The sequence below is a fragment of the Eschrichtius robustus genome, chromosome 15 (genome assembly GCF_028021215.1).
Source record: "Eschrichtius robustus isolate mEscRob2 chromosome 15, mEscRob2.pri, whole genome shotgun sequence".
Classification (NCBI taxonomy): domain Eukaryota; kingdom Metazoa; phylum Chordata; class Mammalia; order Artiodactyla; family Eschrichtiidae; genus Eschrichtius; species Eschrichtius robustus.
Window position 1 is genome coordinate 21946781 of NC_090838.1, and position 23860 is coordinate 21970640.

Genomic DNA, 23860 nt, shown 5'->3' on the forward strand with positions numbered 1-23860 from the left:
AGGGGGAAGAAATACTGTACAGACTCTGGGCCTCTCCTCTGGCATCCAGGTCTTTTAAAAGACCCTAGATGACTGATATACCTTCAGGAATGAGAATCACTGATCCAGTGCCCACACTGAGCCTGAAACTGAGGTCTGAAGAGTTGAAATGACTTTCTAAGGGACAGAACAAAGACTAGAATTCACGTTCCTTGGCTTCCAGTCCTGTGTTCCTTTCTTATAGATCCCCAAAAGGAATTTCCTAAATAAGAAACCTTACCTTCCTGAACACCTGAAGCTCTTGTTTGTCAGCAGCTGAACTGCACAAGGTAAGGAAGGGTTTGGGGACCTAGAGGGTGCTCAGTTGCTGGAATTAAGTTATGGGGGAAAAAACCCATTAGAGGTACTAAGGGCAAGGAGAGTCCTAATTTTAAAAATTGTGTTGTATTGGAGAGCTACATTTTGTCTTTTTTTTTTTTTTTTTTTTTTAACTTTTATTTATTTATTTATTTATTTATGGCTGTGTTGGGTCTTCGTTTCTGTGCGAGGGTTTTTTCCAGTTGCGGCAAGCGGGGGCCACTCTTCATTGCGGTGCGCGGGCCTCTCACTGTCGCGGCCTCTCTTGTTGCGGAGCACAGGCTCCTGACGCGCAGGCTCAGTAGTTGCGGCTCACGGGCCTAGTTGCTCCGCGGCATGTGGGATCTTCCCAGACCAGGGCTCGAACCCGTGTCCCCTGCATTGGCAGGCAGATTCTCAACCACTGCGCCACCAGGGAAGTCCCCATTTTGTCTTTTTAATAATTTTATTACTTGCAGTGAGGATGATCCATGAGAATAAATCTTTCACATGTTTGTAAAATTTAATATATAGGTAAAATCACAGATTAGAAAAAATCCTAAAGTCCTGATTATTGGGAAATGAGGTTTCGGCTGAAGTACCTGGTGTTGAAGGAGCCCAGGTTCCTTGCAGAGAGGTGAAGATTGGAAGATGGCAAAGTGGTTAGGTCCCAATGTCTAGAGGGAAAGGCATGAGTCTTTGCAGTCAGACAAAATCTGGGTTCAAATTCTGACTCTGCCGTTTACTAGTTTTGTGACATTAAGCAAGTTATGTCAGCGCTCCCAATCTCAGCTATTCGGTCCCTATTGCCACGCAGGTGCTTAGATACAGCAGTTAACAAGATGCACAGGGCCCTGCCCTCCTAGAAATCCAACATATAATTAAGGAATAGGGATATTCGGGTGGAGTTCTCAATTCTGGAGGGACTGAGAGTAGATGTTAACTAGGTGGAGATGGAGATGGGCCAGAGGAGGCAAAAGAAGGCAACAAATTTAAGGAAATAACGCGGGAGCCCGATAGCCTGAAGCGGCTGAGGAACATAGGGAGTTGCTGTGGCTTTAATGTAGGCGGCTGCGATTATTTATGAAACATGTATGGAAAGCACCTAACTCTGACCCAGAAGTAGGAGTCAGGGTCTGGGTCGCGAACCCCGAGCGATAACAAAGTCCCTCTCCAAAAGGGGAGGGGACTCCACACTCCAGCACCACAAAAGAGACACCTGGAGTGTAAAGAACACAGCTTAGAGGCGGGTTCAGCCCTGAGATTTACACAGGGGGCGTGGCTTCGGAGCACTCCCGGAATCCTCTTCCGGAACAGGCCTGTGCCCCGGAAGCAGTTATTCGTTGCGGGAATTCGGACCTGTTACCGAGGCTGCTGTCGAAATGTTCCTGTCCGCGGTCACCTGTAAGTGGGGCTGGAGGCGGCGGCAGGGCCTGCAGCGGGGTCGGGAGGCCGTGACAGGCGGGCCCCGGGAAGTTGCGGGGTGGGGTGCGCGCGTCGGCCGGGAAGCTGCCGCTGCGACTTCCCAGGCCTTCAGGACTACAGCGCCCGGCATGCCCCGCGCCGCGCTCACGGCGGGGCTAGTGGGTCTCGGGGGTCTGGGGCGCTGGTTTTGGATCAGTTGCGGTTCGTTCGGACTGTAGAGTCAGCCCGGCAGGAGTGGGGCGCTTTCCCCCGGCCTCTGTAGCGGTGTGTCAGTAGAATCTCCGGACGTGCTAACTGGGGAAAACCTCTAGTTCAGTCGTTTAGAACTCTAAAAATGAGGAGCAGTGATTGACTCTAGGTCATACAGCTGGGCTGGGAAAGAAGCCCTCTGGCTCCCAAGACAGTGTTCTTCCATGCACCAGGCTGACTTCCCGGTTAGAGTTAGTTTCACTTCTCCACCTGATGTGATGGTTGTTGGAGTTTGCACAGGTTACCTTACCAAACAAGAGGCTTGTTCTAGTGCAAGTGTTTGCACCTTAGAAGAGGAGCAAGTGGAGCAGATCTTAGTTTAGGAAGATTTAAAAGGTAACCAGTCCAACTGAAAAGAGACTGCATAGCATTACATCCAGAACTGTGGTGGTCTGATTGGATTTTTAAAAAGCTTCTGTAAAATCCTAACGGGATCCCTAATAGCTAGGGAGTAGTTACTTGAGTGACAATTTATGGCCTACTTCATGATTTAAATAATTTTGATTATCCTGACATTATATGAGCTTTGCATAAGCAAGATAATAAATCGTTATTTTTCTTTTCTCTTTCCTCCCTACAAAAAAGTTGCCAAGACCAAGTCAAAGTAAGTAAAAGTTTTTCTCTTTTTAAACTTCACTTGTTTATGTTAGATTCATTAGTCCCACTGCTGCCAATGAATCCTTATGTTAAATTAAGCATTTGGCTTCAATTTTCTAAAAGTTGATTTGAGGATTAGTTACTTGATGAATTATTTTGGCCCTATGAACTGTTTCAAAAAATATTTTCCCTCCTTCCCAACTGACCTACTTAAGTGAACATTCAAATAATTTACTAAAAGTTGCTCTTGCTGTCTTGTTCCTAAACAAATCATCAGGGTCCCCGTGCTCTCTTTGGACTACCACTGCAATTCTGTTTCCTCAAATTGAGGACCAAGGGAAGTTTGTCTGGAGCCCACTACAGGAATCTAGCAGAGCAAGCTGTGATTTGATTAATCGACAGAGCCTGTTTTATTGAGTTTTGTAATCCTTTGCCTTCATGGTGTAAGCATTTCAAAAATAGCAAAGGCTAAAGATTCCATGCTGTACCAGAGAGACTATAAATACCAAACTGGTATTTCAAAATAAATTTTGTAGACAGTAACCGAAGTAAGATTTTCTGCGTTAAAAATAGAAAAATTCTAAAGCAGCCTTTGTTTACAACCCAAGACACATCACAAATCCTTAAAACTAGGTTTTTTGGATTAAAGTTAATGAAAAACATGTATGTTAGTGTTTTACCCTCAATATTTTTTATTGATTATTATAGCTTTTCCCACAATCCAGTTATTTATTTCCCACTTTCAGGTTCTGTAGGAATCTCCCATGCCTTCAGTTTCTTTAGAGATGCTCCCTGCCTGTCATGTTTGAATCCTTGTGCCATTTGTCATATATGTCTTGCCTTACAGACCTTGTGTACACAACTCACCTTCCATACTATTACTGTTAGTTCTTCAAGGTGCAGATGTGGACTTACAGGGCTTTGCATTTCCTGTAGTGCTTTCCACAGAGTAAGCACTTAATAGATATTTGTTGAATCTTTTTGAATGAATGACTAATTATCGTCTATCTTAATCAACAGATATTATATCCCTCTTAGTATGAGGCACTGTGCTGTACATTGAAAGGGATGCAAAGATGTGTAATATATCTTAGCTATATTGTATATTTGAATGCTTCAAATTCTTTTTTGGAATTAGATGAGAAATCAAATAGCATGATCTACATAGGGAGATAAGACATGTGCAAGAGTAACAAATAGTATGAGGTATTAAAAGGTCCAGTGAGGCAAAATATGAACTTTAATGCTTTGGATGACTAGAACTTAAACAAAATATGAAGGGGAACAAGGTTTTGCACATTGTCAATGTAAAAGTTCCAATACCTTTATTCAGTCCTTTCCTGATTTTACTCTTATTACTCATCCCTGGAAGATAGGGCTCTTCTGAGACAGCCATCTTCCTGACTGGCCAGCTAGGGTTACCAGTACTTGCGTATTTTCCCCACTCCTGACTTCTGCTCTTTCTAAAAGGTGGGTGTCTGAGTCTGTTCCCACAGTGTGGTTTGATTGTTCTTGTTGCTTTGGTCAGGTCATTACCAAGGCACGCTGTGTAATGGAACAAACCTTGGGAATCAGAACCTTTCAAGCTGTGATATATGGAAAAATGGGCTGTCTTAGAACTGAACTTAAGGCTTAAGTGATGTCTCACAAGTAATACTGCTGAATAGGGTTCTCAGAATGTGCCATCCCCCCATGACTGATTTTGTTCTGTTTCCTCAGCTTGTAACAACTTGCTTTTAAATCTTAGAACAATTCTGGTGAAAATGTTGAGCCAAGCTGGAACAGGTTTTTCCTTCAACACTAAGAGAAGCCGACTACGGGAGAAACTGACTCTCTTGCATTATGATCCAGTAGGTAAGATTCAGAGAAGTTACTCCATAATAAATTCAAATGCTTTCAAGGCCTGATGCCCCTTTCAGATTGATGCTGAACATCTTTGGCAGTTTTGCGGCCCCTTTGTCACTATAGCATTCATTCCAAGTACATATTGAAAGTTTACCGTGGTGCTAGTTAGTATCCCAGGTGCTGGGATATGCGAAGACACAAGATAGACTCAGTACCTGTGGCTTTGGCACTTACAGTCTGGTTTTGGAAGGGAGAGAAAGGAAAATTGACAAATTATGCTAAGTGCTATGAGAGAAACAAGCAGGATGCTGAGATACAGGATGACGTTGGGGGGAGGTGGAGCCTACCTTTATCCTTTAGATAGGATGGTTCAGGGAAAGTCTATCCAGTAGGAGATAGTTAACCAAAGATTTGAAGGTGAGAAAGCAGCCATGTAAATAGAATAGGGGATATTGTTCTGGAAACAGAGAAGAGTCTTGAAAAAGGGAGGGAATGTTCTGCTGGGGTCGTCTGCCCAACAGTGGCAAGTAATTAGGTCCAGATTCAAGTTAAAGGAGTATGCTGTCTATATATTAGAGTAGGAGGGTAGGAAATTTCATTTGCTGTTTTGTACCATCTGCTAAAATGACATAGTAAGTGACAAATGGCCTCAGTGGATAGAAACATTTGTCTGAAAAAGACAAATGTTCCCAAGTCCAGATAAAAAGGGTCAGCACCCTGATTACTGTTGGTGGTAGCCTATCCTGTTTTTGGATTTCATGAGCCAATTTATGCAAAATTAACTAGCAAACAAAACTGCAGGCCATTCATCTCATTTTTGTGCCTTTGCTTCTAAACAGCCCCTTTATAATTGCCTCTTAATAATGGCTGTGCCAGAGCTTCTGGGTTGGTAATCACGTGGGGATTCTGGGAGACTGGCATGCTCAGAGAGGGCACAGAAGCTTCACTCCCCTTCCCCGTACCTTGCCCTGTGCGTCACTTCCATCTGGCTGTTCCTGAGTTACTGTCTCCAGGCGGATAGTGTCAGAGTTGAGTTGAATTGTGAGACACCTGGTTGGTGATCAGAGTTGAAACTGGTGCTAGAATCTTATTTATCCAAATTAATCCATGATATAATGAAAGATAGGCACTTAATGTCATAATCAACTTTTTCTTTAACTAAGAACAAGACCTGCTAGACTCACTTGTGGCCAAGAAGGAGCAATGGGACCGAATTTACTTTCCCACTTGAAACTCAACAACAACAAAAGGACAATATAGGCAACAAAAACAGTGATCCTTGAGAGAAAGGAAACAAACTAGTGCTTGTGAATAACCAGACCAAATGGAAAATTCTGTCTTCTTTGTTTACCTACACAAGTCTTCAGGTCTTCAGATATGTGAATGCATAGTAACATAAGCACCCATACTCTCCGGGCAATCTGAACCGCATGTTATAGGTTAGGAATCTGGTACCAAGGATCTTAATCAAGGACACACAGCTAAAATATGTGACAAAATACAAATTTGAACTCAGGACTGTCTGACTCCAAGCCTAGGCCCTGAATCACTACGTATGGACCTGTTATCGAGAGATTTCATAGGAGGCGAAAACTCACTTACTGGTGCATGAACTGTGGTTGGGCATTAATGCGAATCTGGCTGACAGCTATGTTACTAGCTGCTTTCAGAGTTTGTACGGAAGGTCTCACAACCACTGTTCTTTATGCTGCATTCGTCAATGTCTAAGAAAAACAAAAATAATACCACCTTAAAAAAAAAATGAGGGCTGTACCAATGTAAGGAGGCATTTAAAAAAGGCTCTGAGAAGCCCAGTTGTCAGCCTAAAATTGGTATAAATTCCATTCTTTAACAGAAATAAAATTTCCTGCTGTTTTTTTGGTGTTAAGATTTCTGGTCATTCTTTATTATAATAAAAAGGGGATTCTAGGTTTGTACCTGATAATTAGGAGTCTGAATTTCAAGATGATATCTCATATGGTGGAAAAATTATTAGAATGATAAGGTATATGTTTTAGTCTGCGTTGATATAACAAAGTACCACAGACTGGGTGACTCATAAACAACAGATCTTTCTTTCTCAGAGTTCTGGGACCTGGGACGTCCGAGATCAAGGTGCCAGTATGGTCGCTTTCTGGCGAGGGCCCTCTTCCTAGTTCATAGGAAGGGGTTCTTCTTGCTGTGTTCTCACATGGTGGAGGGGCAGGCAAGCTCTGGAGTCTCTTCTATAAGAGAATGAATCGCATTCATGAAGGCTCCACCCTCATGACCAAAGCACCTCCCCAAGGCCCTACCTCCTAATACCATCATCTTTGGAGGTTAGGATTTCGATGTAAATTTGGGGGAGCGCAGACATTCAGACCATAGCAATGTGATATTGGATTGGTGTGGTGGTTTTCTCCCTCTGATTTCTTTGTATCAGCTGGTGAAAACCCGAAGTGATGAACTTTACAAGAAAGTAGCTGTTTTTCTAGCATTTTAGCTCCTTCAGAGTTTTTTAGGAACTTGTACAACATTAATAAATGTTGATTGAATAACCTTCTCTGATATTTTAAGTGTGAAAATGTATTGGAATTTTCACTGTTAGTGTGGAGGTGTTAGGAACTTATTATTTGTCAGACTGATTTTAAGTTTTGAGATTGGGAAAGGATACAACCATAAACAGTTCTGACTGTAAGTTGAAAGTGGAAGAAAAGATTCATATATTACTTTCAAACAGATGATTAGAGCTTTTCTGATAAGGAATGGTTGGAGCCATGACAGCACAACTTTGTCTCTTCTGAAGAAGAGAATGTTCTGGGATAGCAGAGCGATTGGCTTTCTGCCCACTTACTGAATGCCGTGGGGGCTTGCGTGATGTTTGCCTTGCGGCCTGCCCCATTGCCCAGGGTACCAAATAGCTTGGCAGTTCTCCCAGCATATTTTACTGCAGTGAATAAATGGTTAGTTTAAGGGTAATGTTTTGCTTGTCTGCTTTATGAAGGAAATCAGGCAAGGAAACATGGAAAAATTCCCAATTATTTGAGTACTTTATGGTATACTCTATGGCTAGAACCAGCCTAAGTCCTTTCAAACTCCTTTTCCTCATATAAAGCTAGATGCAAATTTCCAAGGAGGAAGGATTAAAGGCTGAGGCATAAGCTTATTAAACTTTGTTAAATATATGAAGGTTTATTATAAAGAAAATGAAAACTTGTCAGTTTTAATTCCTTGGATGACTAAACAAGACAATATAGACTTTAATTGAAGCAGAATAGATTTAAATTAGATGTAGGGAAAGAACTTGACAGATTCATTCTTCTGTGAATTAAGCAGCAAATATTTTGACAGAAAATTAATTTATGTTTATGATTGTGGATAGCAGTGTGTCATTTCAACTCATCTAACACATACTGAGTGTTTGCTGTCTGGCAACCTGTGAGGGAGATGGAGTTATCCCTCTCATAGGGAAGAAAGCTGAAGGAAAAGTATTTTGAGAAATTTGCCCAAGGACTCACAGTAGATAAATGGTGGAGCCAAGGTTTGAACCCAGTCTTTTTGACTCCAGGCCCCATATTTTTTCTATTACATGGAGCCAAATTAGTCTGTTTTCTTTTTTTTTTTTTTTTTTAATCGGGACCTTCCCCTGCGGTCAACACTGTCATTCTTAACCTCTTATCACCATTTCTCTACACTATATGCCCTTTCCTGTTTTAGCTCATCCAGATGCTGCTGCTGCTTTAGAGGCTAAACTTGACCCTCTCTGTGAGGCGTTTCCCTCACCATTCCAGTCCCCTTTGATCTTTAGGTTCCTGTGGGGCTTACTGGACATCCATACAGGCACCTCATGATATACTGGTATTGAAGCAGGGACTTTTACGCTTTCGTAAATTCCACTTTGCCTAGCACAGTTTTGTGAACTTAAATATCTGTTCTTTGAATTAAGGGAAGGAATGCAGCAAGTAAATCAAAATTTTTATGAATAAAGCCTTGCTTTACTAATATTCATCAGTTACTTCTGTTCAAGGTCATTTAAATCATCTCCTGACTGGCTATCCATGAGACAAATTCTTTTTTTAATCCATTTTTTAGTTCCATGTAGAAAAACATGGGGGAAATATTTCTTGCAATGAATAACATTGTCTGATGGGAAGCTGTTTGGGTTCTTTACTACTGTCTTACAGTGCTTTGTAGTCTTCCTTGGACTTTGAAGGAGCATCAGTCCTACTTATGTTTGATATTAGATGATTTGAAGTATATTAAAAATATCCCTATATACAAAGTAATAAAATATGTATTTTAAATTTATAGATAAAATTCTGTTGACTGGTTAATGGTTATTAATTTCAGCTGCCCATCAGAATCATCTGAGGGTTTTGAAAAAATACAGACTTCCAGTCCCCCTCTAGTTGTACAGAACCAGAATTAGGGTAGAGGTGGAGGTAAGAAGTAGGAGTGTATTTAAATAAGCTCTCTAGCTAATTCTTAATCATAGACAGTTTGGGAATCTCATATACAGGGTATCCATATTGATACAGAAGAATAACAAAAAAACAAGGCTAAAATCTCTTTATGTGGTAGGGACAAGTGAGTTGCTGTTGTGTCTTAGTCTTTTGAGTTCCTGGATCTTCCTGGATGCACTGTTTTTGGTTTTTTGGCAAAGAAGAATTCAGGTGGTTTGTGTGTGTGTGTGTGAGAGAGAGAGAGAGAGAGAGAGAGAGAGGGAGGGAGAGATGTGTGATGTTAATGGAGTGCTATAATAGGGCGTTACAGGAACTATGAAAACCTTATTGCCTAGCATCTAGTCTCTAATCTTTCACCCAGGCAGTTAGAATTTTTGTTTTGCGTGTTTCAGAGAACTGTACTCTGTTACGATGTTTAAAATAATAAGATTTGGGTTATGATGTTAAATCTATTACCAAACTTGAAAATTTATATTTGGGTATATGAAACCATTTCTGGAAAGTACAAGGTTTAATGTGTATTTACTCTTTCAGCCAGGCTTCCTTTTCTTCTGTGGTCTGCTCAGTTTTTACTGCTTTTTTTCTGGAGTCTAGCTCTTGCTTTACTTCCTACAAGAGTGGACATTAGCTGGGTGAAGACATTGTTTTTCATTTTTTTGCTTGTAATTTTCTTTTTTTAAATTTGATTATTTCACATTGGTTGAAATGTGACCTTGTGGGGTACCAAGGATGCCACTGATTGGCTGGTGCACCTTCCCTTGTTTTCCTTACCATTTTCTCCAGTCTTCTCTGATCTCTGGGATTGAGGAACTGAGTTAGCAAGTCAGCTCCATCCTCATGACAAAGGAAAGTAAAAGAAGAGAGGGCTCATGGTCTGATATGTATTTTTATTAAAAAATGGTGACGATACTTTTTAGTTTTCTGCTACAATCCTTTTTTCTCCTCCGACAGTGAAAAAAAAAGTCCTCTTTGTGGAACAGAAAAAAATACGCTCCCTCTAAACAATGGATTGAAAATGAATTTGATTTATAAATGAGAAGACTGAGGGCGGGATACTGATTCAGAAATTCTGCAGCGTGTAATGAAAGAAGAGGAAATGGCATGGAATCACTGCCTCCTGTGATTTGAAGGCCATTGTGAAGGAAAACAATGCAGTGAAAGAAAGTTCTTCATATTAGGACATACATCATTGCATCACATTTATTTATCTTTCTGGATATTTTTATAGCCCTTAATAAAAATATTAAAATAGCCTGTACTATTGTCTCTTAGTGGTGTTTTCCCCCACTATTTGAAATTTTAAAAACTACATTCCTAAAAAATAACCATTGTTTCATATAAGAAAAGAAAATTTTCCATAGTGAGATTTGTGCAGGAGTTTCCAGTCTGCTCTTTCTTGTACTTCACAGAAAAGGCAGTCACAGTCCAGAGTGATCTTGAAAGAACTCCCGTGCAGTAGCAGAGATGGCAGCAGTGAGCAGGAATGGCAAGAAGGGAGCCAGCTGTAACACAGAAGAAACCAAGAGAACTGCTATTTTTGCTTTGTGCTTATATAATTAGAAAAATGCCATTGGTCCATATTCTCAAACTCATGTCTCCAAAGTAGTATCTAGGATTTTCTAGGACAGCTTTGGACTGCTTTAACTCCTAGATTTTTTTTTTTTTTTTTTTTTTTAAATAAGAGGTGCTATAGTATATTTCCATAAAGCTAATGGCTAGGGCTTCTGGGGCAGTGGTACCACACAGCTAATCAGCTTGGAAATCCCTATCAGATAAGGACTCCTGCCCTACCCAGATCTGTACACTTTGCCACTCAAGCTATTGTTTACTACAGATTTTCAAAATTGCCCATTTTCTCCTTTACTTGTCAAATTTCTGGTTGAAGGTAAGGATCAGCTCACATTTTGAGCTCTGCTGGTACGTATCCTACTGCATTTATAGGGGAGAAGGATAGAGTGTTCACCATGACCACAAGCATTAAGAAACCAATGTTGTTCCAAAATAACAGGTGTTCCTCCCTGTGGCCCAATCTGTCTCCTGAGGAAATGTGAGCGCAGCTCTCTGGAAATGAAATTAAGACAGTTGTTGAATCTTAGAGGCTTGTGGCATTATAGTCAATCAGCTATTTTTCTGGCATCTTTTGTTAAAGCTCTAATTCAAAGCAATACTAGGTGAGATCTTGGCTGTTTTTAGATGGAAACTACATTGTGGTCTTGGGTTACAAGAAAAATCCTTCACCTGATCCTACCTAAGCCCAGTGTAAAGGGTCTGTGACATGCATGAATCACTTTTCAAAAAACTTAGAATCTGGCTTAGCAAATGACTTGTCTATTCAGCACATGGGCTGAAAGCAGCCCACAGGTGGTATTTACAATTAAAAAAAATCAGTTGCTGATACTTAAATGTTGAAAGATTTCAATAAACATCCAAACTTCTGGCTTCCCTTGCAAAACCAGAAGCTTTGACAACACTAAAGGCAAAGCTGAATGTCAGCGCCCCGCTAAGGAACTGCTTGAGTGGCCCAATTCATATGCCTCCTTCCCTTATTTAACATTCTCTGCTCTGACTCTAGACGCCGTTGTATGCAACCTCTGCTGTATGGTGTACATTATAGTATCATGATGTGTTGGCAGTAGAGTTTGCTGGTTCCTGAATAGTAGTATTGTTTGTACAAGTCTTCGTTGTGGAATCCTTAATTCTGTCTAGTTGACGTCTGCATGAAAAGCAAAGAAATCATCATTATAAAGAAATGAATGAAGGCTTGAGGATGACTTAGTAAATGAAAATAGTATTTGCAAAGAAAGGAGAAGATGACAGTAAGTTGCTAGTTAAGAGTGGCCATCCCCAAGTACACTTTATTTCCAGGTATATTTATTTTGGAGTTAATAGCAATCAAAACAGATCAAGGGGCAGGTCTTTTTTGTACGGATAAGATGACTGTGTTCCTATAGCCTGGACACTGACTGCTGCGATGAAATTGGATCTCTTGAGCATTTCTTCCAAGGACAGATTAGGGTAGTAAGCCAGGTAGAAGGCCAACGCTCCCACAAAACTGTCACCAGCGCCCTGTAATTAAAAGCACAGTTGTAGAGATAAGCATGTGGCCATCTGTTGCCCAAACTGTATTTTCAAAATATATAAGTACACTTTTTATCTTAAAATAGTTTTAGATGTACAGAAAAGGTACAAGGATAGTAGAGAATTTCCATATACCCCACATCTAGTTCTGTAAACATCTTACATTATTATGGTACATTTGTCACCACTAACGAAATAATAGCATTATCGTATTAATTTAACTACATACTTTATTCGGATTTCACTAGTTTTGCTTAATGTGTTTTTTCTGTTCCAAGATCTCATCCAGGATACCTGGATTACATTTAGTTGTCATATCTCCTTCGACTGCTGTAGGCTGTGACAGTGTCTTAGACATTTTGTTTTTGATGACCTTGATAGTTTTGAGGACTGGTTGAGTATTTTGTAGAATGTACCTCAATTGGGATTTGTCTGTTTTTCTCATGATTAAACTGTGTTTACGGTTTTGGGGAGGAAGACCACAAAGGTGAAGTGTCATTCTCATCATCTCGTATCAAGGGTACATACTGTCAACATGACTTATCACTGATGATGTTAATCTTGAGCACTTGGCTAAGGTAGTCTTTGCCAGGTTTCACCATAGTAAAGTTACTTTCTCTTTTTATACTTGCTCTTTGGAAGCAAATCACAGTATAGTCCACACTTGAGGGGTGGGGAGTTGTGCTCTACCTCCCTGAGGGTGGAGTATCTCCATAAATTATTTGGAATTCTTCTCTATGGGAGATTTGTTTCTTCTCCCTCATTTATTTATTCAGCTGCTCATTTATATCAGTATGAACTCAGGGATATTTATTTTATTCCTTAGGCTATAATCCAGCACTACATTATTTATTTTGCTGCTCAAATTGTTCCAGCTTTGGCAGTTGGGAGTTCTTTCAGTTGGTACTTGTGTCCCTTTGACATACTTCCATCATTTTATTTTTTGAGCACTTTCTTATTTTCTGACATTATAAGATGCTCCAGGCTCATCTTGTATATTCTCTGCCCTAGCCCTAGAATTAGCTGTTTCTCCATTACAAATTCATGCAGAATGTGGTGAGAGCCATTCAGATGTTATTTTCAAACTAAATGTAGGGTCATATAAGGCTTAGTTCCATTTCCCCTGAATCTCCATAGGCCCAAATTGGTGAAGGCCATGTAGGGACCCATGGAAATAGAAAATACCAAAGAAAGTCTGTTGACCTCTGCCTTCAGGTAGGGCAGTACCTAGTCATGTGTTCATCCAACAAATGTATTTAAAATAAATATGATGATACAATTTCACTTGAAAAATCATTCTGGTATTTAACAGCTTTCAGGGTCATTTTCCAGTTTTTCCCAGTTTGTTGCTTCCTTAGTCCCAAGAGCTTTCATAACAAATATTGAGGCTATACCTTGGTATGCACGATTGTTTCAGTTGCAGTTTAAGTATTTACTAAGCTGTGTGCCTAGCACAGTGATGGGTACTTGAAAAAGAATAAAATCAATTGTGGATTAAATGCTAAATAGTGTGGCAGAGTTTATAAATACTGTTGAATTTTAAGGAAGGGTTGAAGAAAGCCTGCCTAAGGGGAATCCTTATGAAATGAGACAGATTTATAGAGAGAAGGAAGGCCTCAAAGAATAAAGATATAGGAGGAGGAAGGAACAGAGTGAGCTCATGAGACAGTGAATGGCTTTAAGGAGAATGACATTTCCCCTTGTTTACACAGATAAGCAGTCAATATTCAACTTGCCAAGGAGTCATAGTAACTCAGGTGTGAACTCAACACTTTCCTTCCTCCCATAAATGTTTTCTGAGTACCTAAAATATGTCAAGCTCTATGCTAGGTGCCTTGCAATTGTTTATTATTAAGTGTTTCCTGAGGGAAACAACGGAGAAAGAAAGAGACAGACAGGCATGCCCTCCCTCAGTTCACAACACAGCAATGTGACAAGAGAAAGGTCTGAAACCAGAGAAATTATGAGCTGGGTGGAGGGTGTATTATGAAAACATGGAAAATACTACAGTATATGAAGAGTTATGGCAAACTCTAAGATTTCAAGTCTTGATTCCTCCTTACATCATACACAAAATTAAATTCCAGGTAGGTTAAAGGCTTGAATGTAAAAAATAAAACAGGGGGCTTCCCTGGTGGCGCAGTGGTTGAGAATCTGCCTGCCGATGCAGGGGACACGGGTTCCAGCCCTGGTCTGGGAAGATCCCACATGCCGCGGAGCAACTGGGCCCGTGAGCCACACCTACTGAGCCTGCGCATCTGGAGCCTGTGCTCCGCAACAAGAGAGGCCGCGACAGTGAGAGGCCCGCGCACCGCGATGAAGAGTGGCCCCCGCTCGCCGCAACTAGAGAAAGCCCTCGCACAGAAACGAAGACCCAACACAGCCAAAAAACAAAACAAAACAAAACAAAACAGTAACATAGTATGAAAATTTAGATGAATATTTGAATAATTGCAAGCAGGGAAACCACGAGCCAGTCAGTAAACCCAAAAGCCATAATGAAAAAAAGATTAGATTTTAATTAAAAAAAATTTAAAAATATATGTCCAAAGACACTGTAAATAAAGCCAAATGGACTTCCCTGGTGGTCCAGTGGTTAAGACTCCGTGCTTCTGCTGCAGTGGGTGCGTGTACAAGCCCTGGTCGGGGAACCAATATCCCGCATGCCGCGCTGTGCGGCAAAAAAAAAAAAAAAAAAAAAAGATCCAAGTTAAAAAGCACAAATGTGGTGAAAATTCTTGTTAATACATATGACATACTCCTAATACTCAAAGAACACCTTCAAATTGCTGGAGAAAAGACAAATGCAGGATAAAAATGGACAAAGGATATAGGTCTGCAATTTCAGAAAAGGAAATGTAAATGGCCAGTAAACAAACATGAAAAGATACTACGTTATCAGCTGTTAAGTAAAATGCAAATTAAAATAATATTTTTTACCCATCAGATTGATAAAATAGTAAGATTGATAGCAAGAGCAGCAAGATGAAGATGGAGAGGACAATGATACTCTCATATATTGTTGGTAGGAATGTGGAAGAGTAATACAGTGTTTGTTAAAAAATGTGTGTGTCCTTTGATTTAGCAGTCCTGCTTCTGGAAATCTACAGAAGTGAAAACTCCTATAATATTGGGCTATGTGCTCAAAGATGCTTATTGCTGCATTGTTTCCAAAGGCAAAACACTGGAAATAATGTGATTTTCTATCAAATAGGAGAATGGATGAATAATCTCGTACATTTGTATTATGGAAAAATATGCAGCTATTAATACGAAAAGGTTAGCAATACATGCACATACCTGGAGAAATGTCCATTAGTTAAGCCAAAAAAGATTTCAGCATCATGATGGATAGGAGGTTGCGGGGGTGGGGGGGGGAATGGAAGAGAGAGGAAAGAGAACACCTGTGTCTATGAATATGTGTGTATTTTTTTTTAAGAATACAGAGAAAAATGAAGAAGGATTTGTATCAAATTGTTTTTTTAATTAGTTTATTCGGCTGCGTCGGGTCTTAGTTGCGGCACGCAGTCTCCTCGTTGCGGTGCGCGGGCTTCTCTCTAGTTGTGGCGTGTGGGTTTTCTCTTCTCTAGCTGTGGCGCACGGGCTCCAGGGCCCGTGGGCTCTGTAGTTGTGGTGCGCGGGTTCCAGAGCGCGTAGGCCCCGTAGTTTGTGGCACGCAGGCTCTCTCGTTGAGGCGCGCGAGCTCAGTAGTTGTGTCGCGCGGGCTTAGTCGCCCCGCGACATGTGTGATCTTAGTTCCCTGACCAGGGATCGAACCCGCGTCCCCTGCATTGTAAGGCGGATTCTTTACCACTGGACCACCAGGGAAGTCCCGAGAAGTTTTTAACAAAGGAAATTTTACTAACGAAGTTAAAAAAAAAATCAGGATCGGTCACGGTGTGAATTTGCAAATGGGCCAATTTCAGCCTCTGAATGATTTCCCTCTTTTTCTTAGTTAAGTGGACATCTACTACAAGTCGGGGTGAACTGAACTGAGAGAACCTCTTGCCTGCATTTGGAGATACCCCATCTCATTGAGGCAATTTCCTTTGCAACTAAGGACTAGGCAGTGACGCCCTCCTGAAAGTCCAGGGGACTGGGAGGAACATTTTCTGGCTGTGACAGTGGTTGCAGAAAAACTGAATTCTGGGATGTTAGTGGCAGCGTTGTGATGGTGTCCAGTGCCCCACGTCAGTAACACAGCTGGTCGATTTGTTTTCAACCAAGAACCTTGATTGAGGCAATCCCGTGTATTAAACTCCTCTGAGAGGCCAGAAATCTTGTCTAGTTCTTTCCTATCTGATGACTCCCCAGAGTTATACAGTCCTTAAAAGTAGTATATGCTCAATTATATGACTGCTGATGGGCCAACTCTCAGCTGCCCCAGTCTCCACCTTCTCACCGGAAGTGAGATGGTGGGGGTAGGGGTGGTGGTCCACATGCTTCTTCACAAAGAGGGCAGCAGTCTGGCCTCATTCCCCAAACACAGGGAAGTAGGGAGACTCCTGGGGCCATCAGCTCAAAGATGTGAAGGCCAGTGAATACTATTTTAAAAGTCACATTACATCCAACAGTGGAAAAGCTCTTTGAAATTTAAGAGTGAAAAGGTAGAAAAGTACTACTTAACTTTCACCAAAGAGTGTAAGGGAAAGAAAGGGAGTGATATATATTCATTTGCACTTCTCTTAGGCATTTAAAACATTGTACTGACGATTGTGTGTACAGGCCTACAGTCTGGGACAACCTGAAAACTCTCTGAGGGCAGAGACCATATCTCTGTCCCCTGTGTCTCTTCCACTGCCTCACCCAGTGCTTTGAGTTGGCCTGACTCATGGTCCTAGTTCCATCGTGTTTTTCTCTTCCAGTGATCTCTTCCAAGGGGGCCAGATGTCCCTTTCTGAACTACATGTGACTTTCTTTTGTGTCAGTGAAAATGGAGGTTAGGTTGCCACAGCCCAGAGTTACTTGATAGTCTCATTGTTGAATCTATTTATACCACAGGGCTTTCAAGTGCCAATAAATTACTCGGCTGTTGATTCACATCTTCAGTATAACTATTTTTATACACTGGTTATAATTTTTTTTTAATGGAAAGTGCTTTAAAAGTAGAAGCTGTATTGTATCACTGTGATTTTCCTGTAAGTAAAGTACTTTCCAATCAATCATTCTTGGAATAATGGAATAGTTCTCATTGATACAACATGATGGCTTTAACCTTTTACTGAAAATTATTTTTGTGCCAAAAGGGGTGATGGCATAATTCATCTTTCTTCAATAAAAATACCCACGTGGCTACTATTCATTGCCTTCTCACAATAATTGCCTCTTAAGGAAGAGCCGCTCTTAGAGAATGGATGTAGCATTCTGAAATTCCTGCTCTCCTGAGGGCCTGCACACTCCTGGGTCCTGAGGGGTTCTGGCCTGTGGGACCCGGGAGGCAGATGCAGGAACAGTGAAGTGGAAGGAGCAAAACACACCCTATGGAATACCTGAGCCCTCTGGTGGGGGCCTGGGGGAGGGCGAGGCACTCTGCAGGGCTGGTGGCGTAGGGATGACACTCATCAGCAGCTGGTGAGAGGACCCCAAGGGGAGAATCTGAGAGGTGGGTGCTCCTAAGGACAGCACCTAGAGCTGGGGTGTGGGGTTGCGGGGAGGCAGTGTGGCCCTGGGGAGTCTGGCTGCTCATTTCCCTTCTCCTCCCTTTCAGACCATCCTCTCTGTGCAGCTGCCCGCACTCCCTGTTCCCTCCCACTGCCCCTTGCCTGCCTGAGCCCTTGACCGTGACCCCGGTCTGCTCTCTCACTGAACTTAGCAGCTCACGTCCCAGTCTCTCAGGGGTCTGCTCTCTGACGACAGAGGGGAGCACAGTGATAAACCTCTTGGAGCTGGCAGGCAATGCCTGCAAATGGCTGCAGGTGCCACCCCAGCAGAGCATGCCTACATGCTGAGCCAAGTCCAGGTGGTCCGCAAGGGCTCTTCTGTCTGAGGTTCTGCTCAGAGTCCTCCTCTCTGCTGGGCACTGTGCAGGTTATCGCCTTTGTTTCCTAAGAACCCTGTGGAGGTGGGCGTAGCTGGGGCTGCAGTGTCTGGTCATACAAGGTGGCTCTGCACGAGGGTGCCCCGGTGATGGGGTGACTGTGGGTCTGCAGGCCGTGCTCAGCTCCCCAAGCTGCGCCTATTCAGAGAGGCGCCTTCTAATTTGCACAATGTGCCATGGAGGCTGGCAGCAAGCCTGGGGGATCCTTATTTTAAAACTGAGGAAACTAGGATTTAAGGAGGTTAAGTAACTCGCCCAAGGTAAGAATAAAGGTGGTAAATGGCAGTCAAGATTGTACCAAGGACATCTGTGTGGAAATCTAGCAATAGAGCAGGTGGAGAAGCTATTTTGGGAGAGAGATTGGGCTTCTGGCTACTGCTCAATTTTTCCTATTTCCCCATGGGAGGGGCTTATGGTTTCTATAGCGATGAAGAATTACAGGGATGAGAGTGAAGACCGTGAATCTTTAATGATGTCCCTCTGTATGGGATCCCGTTTCCCACTGCGTGCTTGGGGCAGGAGCAGAGAAGAGAATGGGAACCAGAGTTGCCCTGGGCAGGTGTGGGGGAACAGGGAAGGTACAAAGGGAGTAAAGATTTCAGGAAAGAATAACCAGATGGGGCTTCCCTGGTGGCGCAGTGGGTAAGAATCCGCCTGCCAATGCAGGGGACACGGGTTCGATCCCTGGTCCGGGTAGATCCCACATGCCGCGGAGCAACTAAGCCCGTGTGCCACAGCTACTGAGCCTGCCCTCTAGAGCCCGCGAGCCACAACTACTGAGCCCGTGAGCCACAGCTACTGAGCCCACGTGCCACAACTACTGAGCCCACATGCCTAGAGCCTGTGCACCGCAAAACGAAGTGCAGCCTCTGCTCGCAGCAACTAGAGAAAGCCCCCGTGCAGCAAAGACCCAACACAGCCAAAAATAAAAAAATAAATAAATAAATTTATAAAAAAAAAGAATAACCAGATGAATAACTGGAGAGTCTAACCCGGGTAAAGAAGGAAGAGAGGTCAGGAGGGGGTCAACAGGCCAGAAGAAAATGGAGGGAACTAAGGAAAGTGAGAACACAAGTGTAGGAGAAGAGGTGAGAGAGCTGGTTGTGGTCAGAGTGGGATGTGAGGTTTATTCCCACAGAACTGAAGCAGTGCCAGGTATTAACCATTTCCTGGGAGTCGTCATGGGAATGGGAGGCTGGAGTGGAGGTGAAGAGTCCCTGGAGGTGAGGGCATCTAGGAACTGTGAGTCTTGGTGATGGTTCATCCTCATGGTACTGAAGTCGTCCTATGATGGTAGCACTGGGGGGGGGAGGTGTGGAGAGAGAAATGGTGATGTAGATGCCAGGCTTAGATAAACAGAGAATGACCAGGAAAGGAGGTTGAGCCTTTATAACTGAATTGTATGAGCCACGAAGATGCAGGAATCTCTTCAGGGGGGTAGAGGAGGGATGGCTGGAAGCTGCAAGAATGTGCTTTGGGATCAGGAGCCGCTTTCACCTATAAGGGCTGTATGGGGAGGTAAGGATGTAAAAGAGCTTACTTATGAGGAACAGGACAACCATAAGGTTTAGAGGGGAGAGAAGCACAGAGCAGTAAGGCACCCTCCTGGGTCCCTGTGTCTCTCTGACCCTCCTTCTTTGTCTCTGCCATGGTCTCTCTTCCTTCTCCCCCACCATCCGTATTGGTATTTCCTCAGGTTCTGTCCTTCACCCACTGCCCTTCTCATTTCCCCTAATTTCCTGGGTGTGTCAAATACTGTGCTGTTATGGTTTTGACTGCTATGAATATGAGGCGTCCTAAGTCATTATCTTTAGCCCACACTCTCCTCTATCTTGGGATTCGTGTATCTTAACTACCTGTGAGTCAGCTCGACCAGCTGCAGGTCTCTTGCAGGCAGTTCTAACTCAACATACCCGAATCGAACTCATAACTCTGGCTGAACATGGGCCTCTTCTTATCTTTTCAGTCTGTGGCAACTCTACCCTGAAAATCTGGGGGATCTTCTGGATAATCACCAGTTGCCAAGTTTAAATTCTAAATATTTTGCTAATCTGTCCTCTCATTTCATCCCTACCCCATTGCCCTACTTCATGCTCACATCACCTCTAAAGGACCACGTTAACTTCCTAACTAGTCTCTCTGTCTCCAGTCTGGCCCCTTCCACTCCATCCTTCATACTGCTGTAAATCAGGCCACCTTACTTCCATGCCCAAAGCCCTTTGATCATTTCTCATCTTTCTTAGGATAACATTTTAGTTCCTTAGCATGGCACATGAGGCGCTGCCGCCCACCTACCCAGTTTCATCTCTTACTTTTTCCTACTCACGCATGTAACCACAGGTCTTCATTCATTGAGATATCTCCCCTTGAACTCATCCTTAGACTGACTCCTACTCCTCTCCTAAGACTCAACTCAGTTATTAACTTAGTCATCTTATATTTGCTGACTGGCACCATATTCAAAGCACTGTGTTTTCCCTGATCCCAGGAGTCTGGATTAGGTACCGTCCTAGATGCCCCTGCTCTCCTCTGTGATCTTCATCACGTCCACGCCCTCAGACTAGTGCAAGGCCAGGCTCGCCGCTGAAATACATGCTGACTGAATCAAGGACCATCAGGAGGCTGGGTGTTGAGTGATTAGGTGAGAAGCACACGGTGTCCCAAGAATGCCCTGTAGGAGGGATGATAATGAGACAGACTTGTGAAAGTCCTAGTTTGCCAAATTCCAGTTGATAGAAAAGTGGGTGAATGGTAAGGCATGATGGGTATTAATTGTGGCTGGGGGAAAAAAAAAAAACAACAAACGCCATGTGGTGAAAATCCCCAAGGTAAGAACTTGTCAGGCGCCTACAACAGAAACCCAGATGATCTTGCAAGAATGATGTCATCATGAGGCTTCATTTGTTAGGAATCTGTACCCACGCTGGATGATTCATCACCCAAACTGCCAAGGGACCCTAACAGTTAAAGTCCTTGCATTCCTCCCTGATTTGTTAACACATTCCATCTGACAAGTAGATACCACTTTCCTTTCTTTTCAAAACCTCTCCCTACACAAAGCTGTTCAAAGCCTACACTGTGGACCTGAATTCCTCAGCCAGGCTCGTGGTTTTAGAGGCCAGGGAAAAGGCAAATGGGATGAAATATGACTAAATCCCAAGTCAATGTGCTATTTCTTCTTCATAAAAAAGAATATTGCAAGGGGCTCAGGAAAGGGACAGGATCAGTGCAAACCCACCAGGCTCCCTGCTACTTTCCACCCCCGTGCAGGCAGGGCCGCTGAGGTGGCGCTGAGGTGGCTTTACCCTCAGGCTAACTTGGTGGCAATTTCTGCTTTGCTCCTGCTTCCAAGTTCTAAGAATGGGGCTTCTGCCTCTTTCCTGTTTGCAGGAGGTTGAGGCATGAACAGCTGGTGGGGCCTGGGAGAGGAAAAGTCATTCTTTGTCCTTAAAGGGCTAATCATGGAGGGGCAGGAGACATGGATCTTGGGGAAGAAGCACCGAGGGAACACACACCTGGAATTGAATCCCACCTTCTTCCCTTTTAACTGTGTCATCTTTTGAGAATGGTAAACTACAGTGAAGCCCCTCTGTACACAGCTGGGAAAAATGTTTTTCTCAAGTGGGAACATGTTTTCTCCCCTGGGACAATGCAGTAAGTGGTGTGGAGTTAAACGGGCCTGACTTTAAGCCCTGATTTCACCACTTAGGCAAGTGACTCAGCCTCTTGTGTGACCTCTCTTGTGACTATTTATCTGTAATATGGGAACCTACCTCATAGGAGGTAAATACTGAATTGGATAATGTATGTGAAAAGGCCTAGCACAGTGCCTGGAGCAGAGCAGGTGTTCAACAAAGGTGGGGGAGACTCGATGGTACCATCTTAGACGCCCCTTAACTTGCTAACTTTTTTGGAAAATAAAAGCCCATGATCTAAGTCAGAGGGTTCTAAGGAACAAAGAGGGTCATGATCCTGCGGATCCCAGGGCCAAGGGGTTTATGCTGTGCCTGGCTTCATGTTCCCAGCTCCAAGTAGAAGAGGGCATTAGGAATGCTCTCAGTCTGGAAAGGCAGAGGAGGTAGAAGCATGTCCTGTAGCTCTTAATTACAAGGAAGCCAGGTTTCAGAGAGTTCTAGCAGTGGCCATCTGTATGTGCTGGGGTCTCTGAAACCCATTTCACTGTGAGGGCAGGGGAGGTACTTTCTGAGAACTTCAGAGTTTGTGAGCAGGATATTAAAGAAATGTGAAGTGAAGAGTATAAAGGTCAGTGCAAGACTGGGGAACCTGATAAATCTCACGCTTTCATTTGGGTGAAGGAACAGAGGGAGAACAGTGAGTGAGGGTTTGGGGAGAGGCCTAGAGCTGGGAAGGGCTGCAGGACAGCATGGGAAGGAAGTGACCTGCTGGCGGGGAAAGCTATGCACCTCTACCTGTGCTGCTGCTTTGATGGAGGACCCTGCTTTCCATCACAGTCAGCCAACCACTGGGCAGAGGGCTCCTGCCAGGGAGAGGAGGTGGTGGCAGAGCCCGGAGGATGACAGGCAGGCTGAACAGATGGGGCGGGGACAAGGTGACTTGAGAGGACACTCCTCTAGCCATGCTGGAACCCGAAGTCAGGGCTTCTCATGGTTAGTGATGGGCATGGGCCACCCTCTCCACCTTCTCCATGTGACTGACCTCACCACTCACTCCAAATGTGAGCAGACCCTTCATTCCATCCAGGGCATGCATTCTCGGGGGTGAAAATTCATTCTTGTGTGTGAGGGACGACCACAGTATGTAAACAGACAGATACACACACACACACACACACACACACACACACACACACACACAGAATATGAATGAATATCTGTGGTATTAAAATTTCATGGAAGAAGAGGACAGTTAGGAAAAAAATCTCTTAAAAGGCTCCTTGAGGTGGGTGAGTGGGTGGTGATAAATGAAAGAAAGGTGTTTGAGAAACACCAAAGTAGGGCCTCTTGCCGCAAAGAACTGCCAGTGGCCCAGTCAGGGTCTTCCGGTGCATTAAGAAGCCCTAACCAGCAGCCTCCAAATTACAAGGCTCGCTAGGCAGGTGTTGGTAGCTCCCTGCTTTCTTTCCACTGAGCCAGAAATTCCTACATCTCCCAGCCAGTTCCCTTCCTGTTTACTTCAATCTACAGTCTCCATGGCCACCAGTGAGCCGTAGGCAAGCCCCAAGCCCTGGAGCCAGGACTTTAACCAGGAGATTAGAGCTAGCGTGGCCTGGCCTATCTTGCCGAGGCCCTATCTTGCCGAGGCAGGAAAGGGCAAAAGTTCTCTCCTGGGCAGACAAAACTGAGTAGTCCGTCTGATAAACATACCACGAGATACAATGCTGCTTATACAAGAGCCCCGTTTCACAGCTTGAATCTGAATATTTCTATCTTCTCTTATCAGCGCATATTCACATCATAAGGATGAGATCATATCCTTTCCAACTTCAACCTTCCAGCCTTCCCTAACCAGATCAGTTTAGGGCAACACGATGGACAGTGAGAATCCAGTTTTCTTATCATTATTGTGTAAGTGCTGCTGATTTTTATTCTAAATAAATCTGTAGGGAACATAGACTACTCATTATGTCATAAATGTCCATGACTTTGGCTTCAACTATTAGCCACCTTAATTTATTACATTTAAATTTCAATTATTTGGCTAAGATAGTCTGCTTTTAAAATACTCTGACTAAAAGAAAGCAAATATTTTCTGCCTTAATATATTTCAAATGATCACTATTTCATATCGATCCGAAACCACATGTAGCAAAGTTTTGATGTGATTTTTATTTGTCTTTTAAACAGGCATAATGTATTCCTTGGCTCTACAATTTATTAGCAATTTGACTTTT

At 43.1% G+C, this 23860-nt stretch overlaps 2 protein-coding genes across 3 annotated transcripts in view; one reads left to right on the forward strand and one right to left on the reverse strand.

Annotated features, from left to right (window-relative positions):
• The first annotated feature begins 1632 nt into the window (after positions 1–1632).
• On the forward strand, positions 1633–10131 carry MRPL33 (mitochondrial ribosomal protein L33). Its single transcript, XM_068564589.1, has 4 exons — positions 1633–1719; positions 2575–2593; positions 4334–4440; positions 9825–10131. The coding sequence occupies exons 1-4, from the start codon at positions 1698–1700 to the stop codon at positions 9872–9874; spliced, it is 198 nt and encodes a 65-aa protein (XP_068420690.1). The 5' UTR covers positions 1633–1697; the 3' UTR covers positions 9875–10131.
• RBKS (ribokinase) overlaps positions 10109–23860 on the reverse strand; it is an 85826-nt gene continuing 72074 nt past the window's right edge. Inside the window, exon 8 of one of the 2 annotated variants that reach the window (XM_068564588.1) lies at positions 10109–10375. In XM_068564588.1, coding sequence (XP_068420689.1) covers positions 10292–10375 — 84 coding nt within the window. In that variant the 3' untranslated portion in view covers positions 10109–10291. Of the gene's footprint in view, positions 10376–11727; positions 11940–23860 lie in introns of those variants that run through there. The other variant, XM_068564587.1, reaches the window with a different exon arrangement.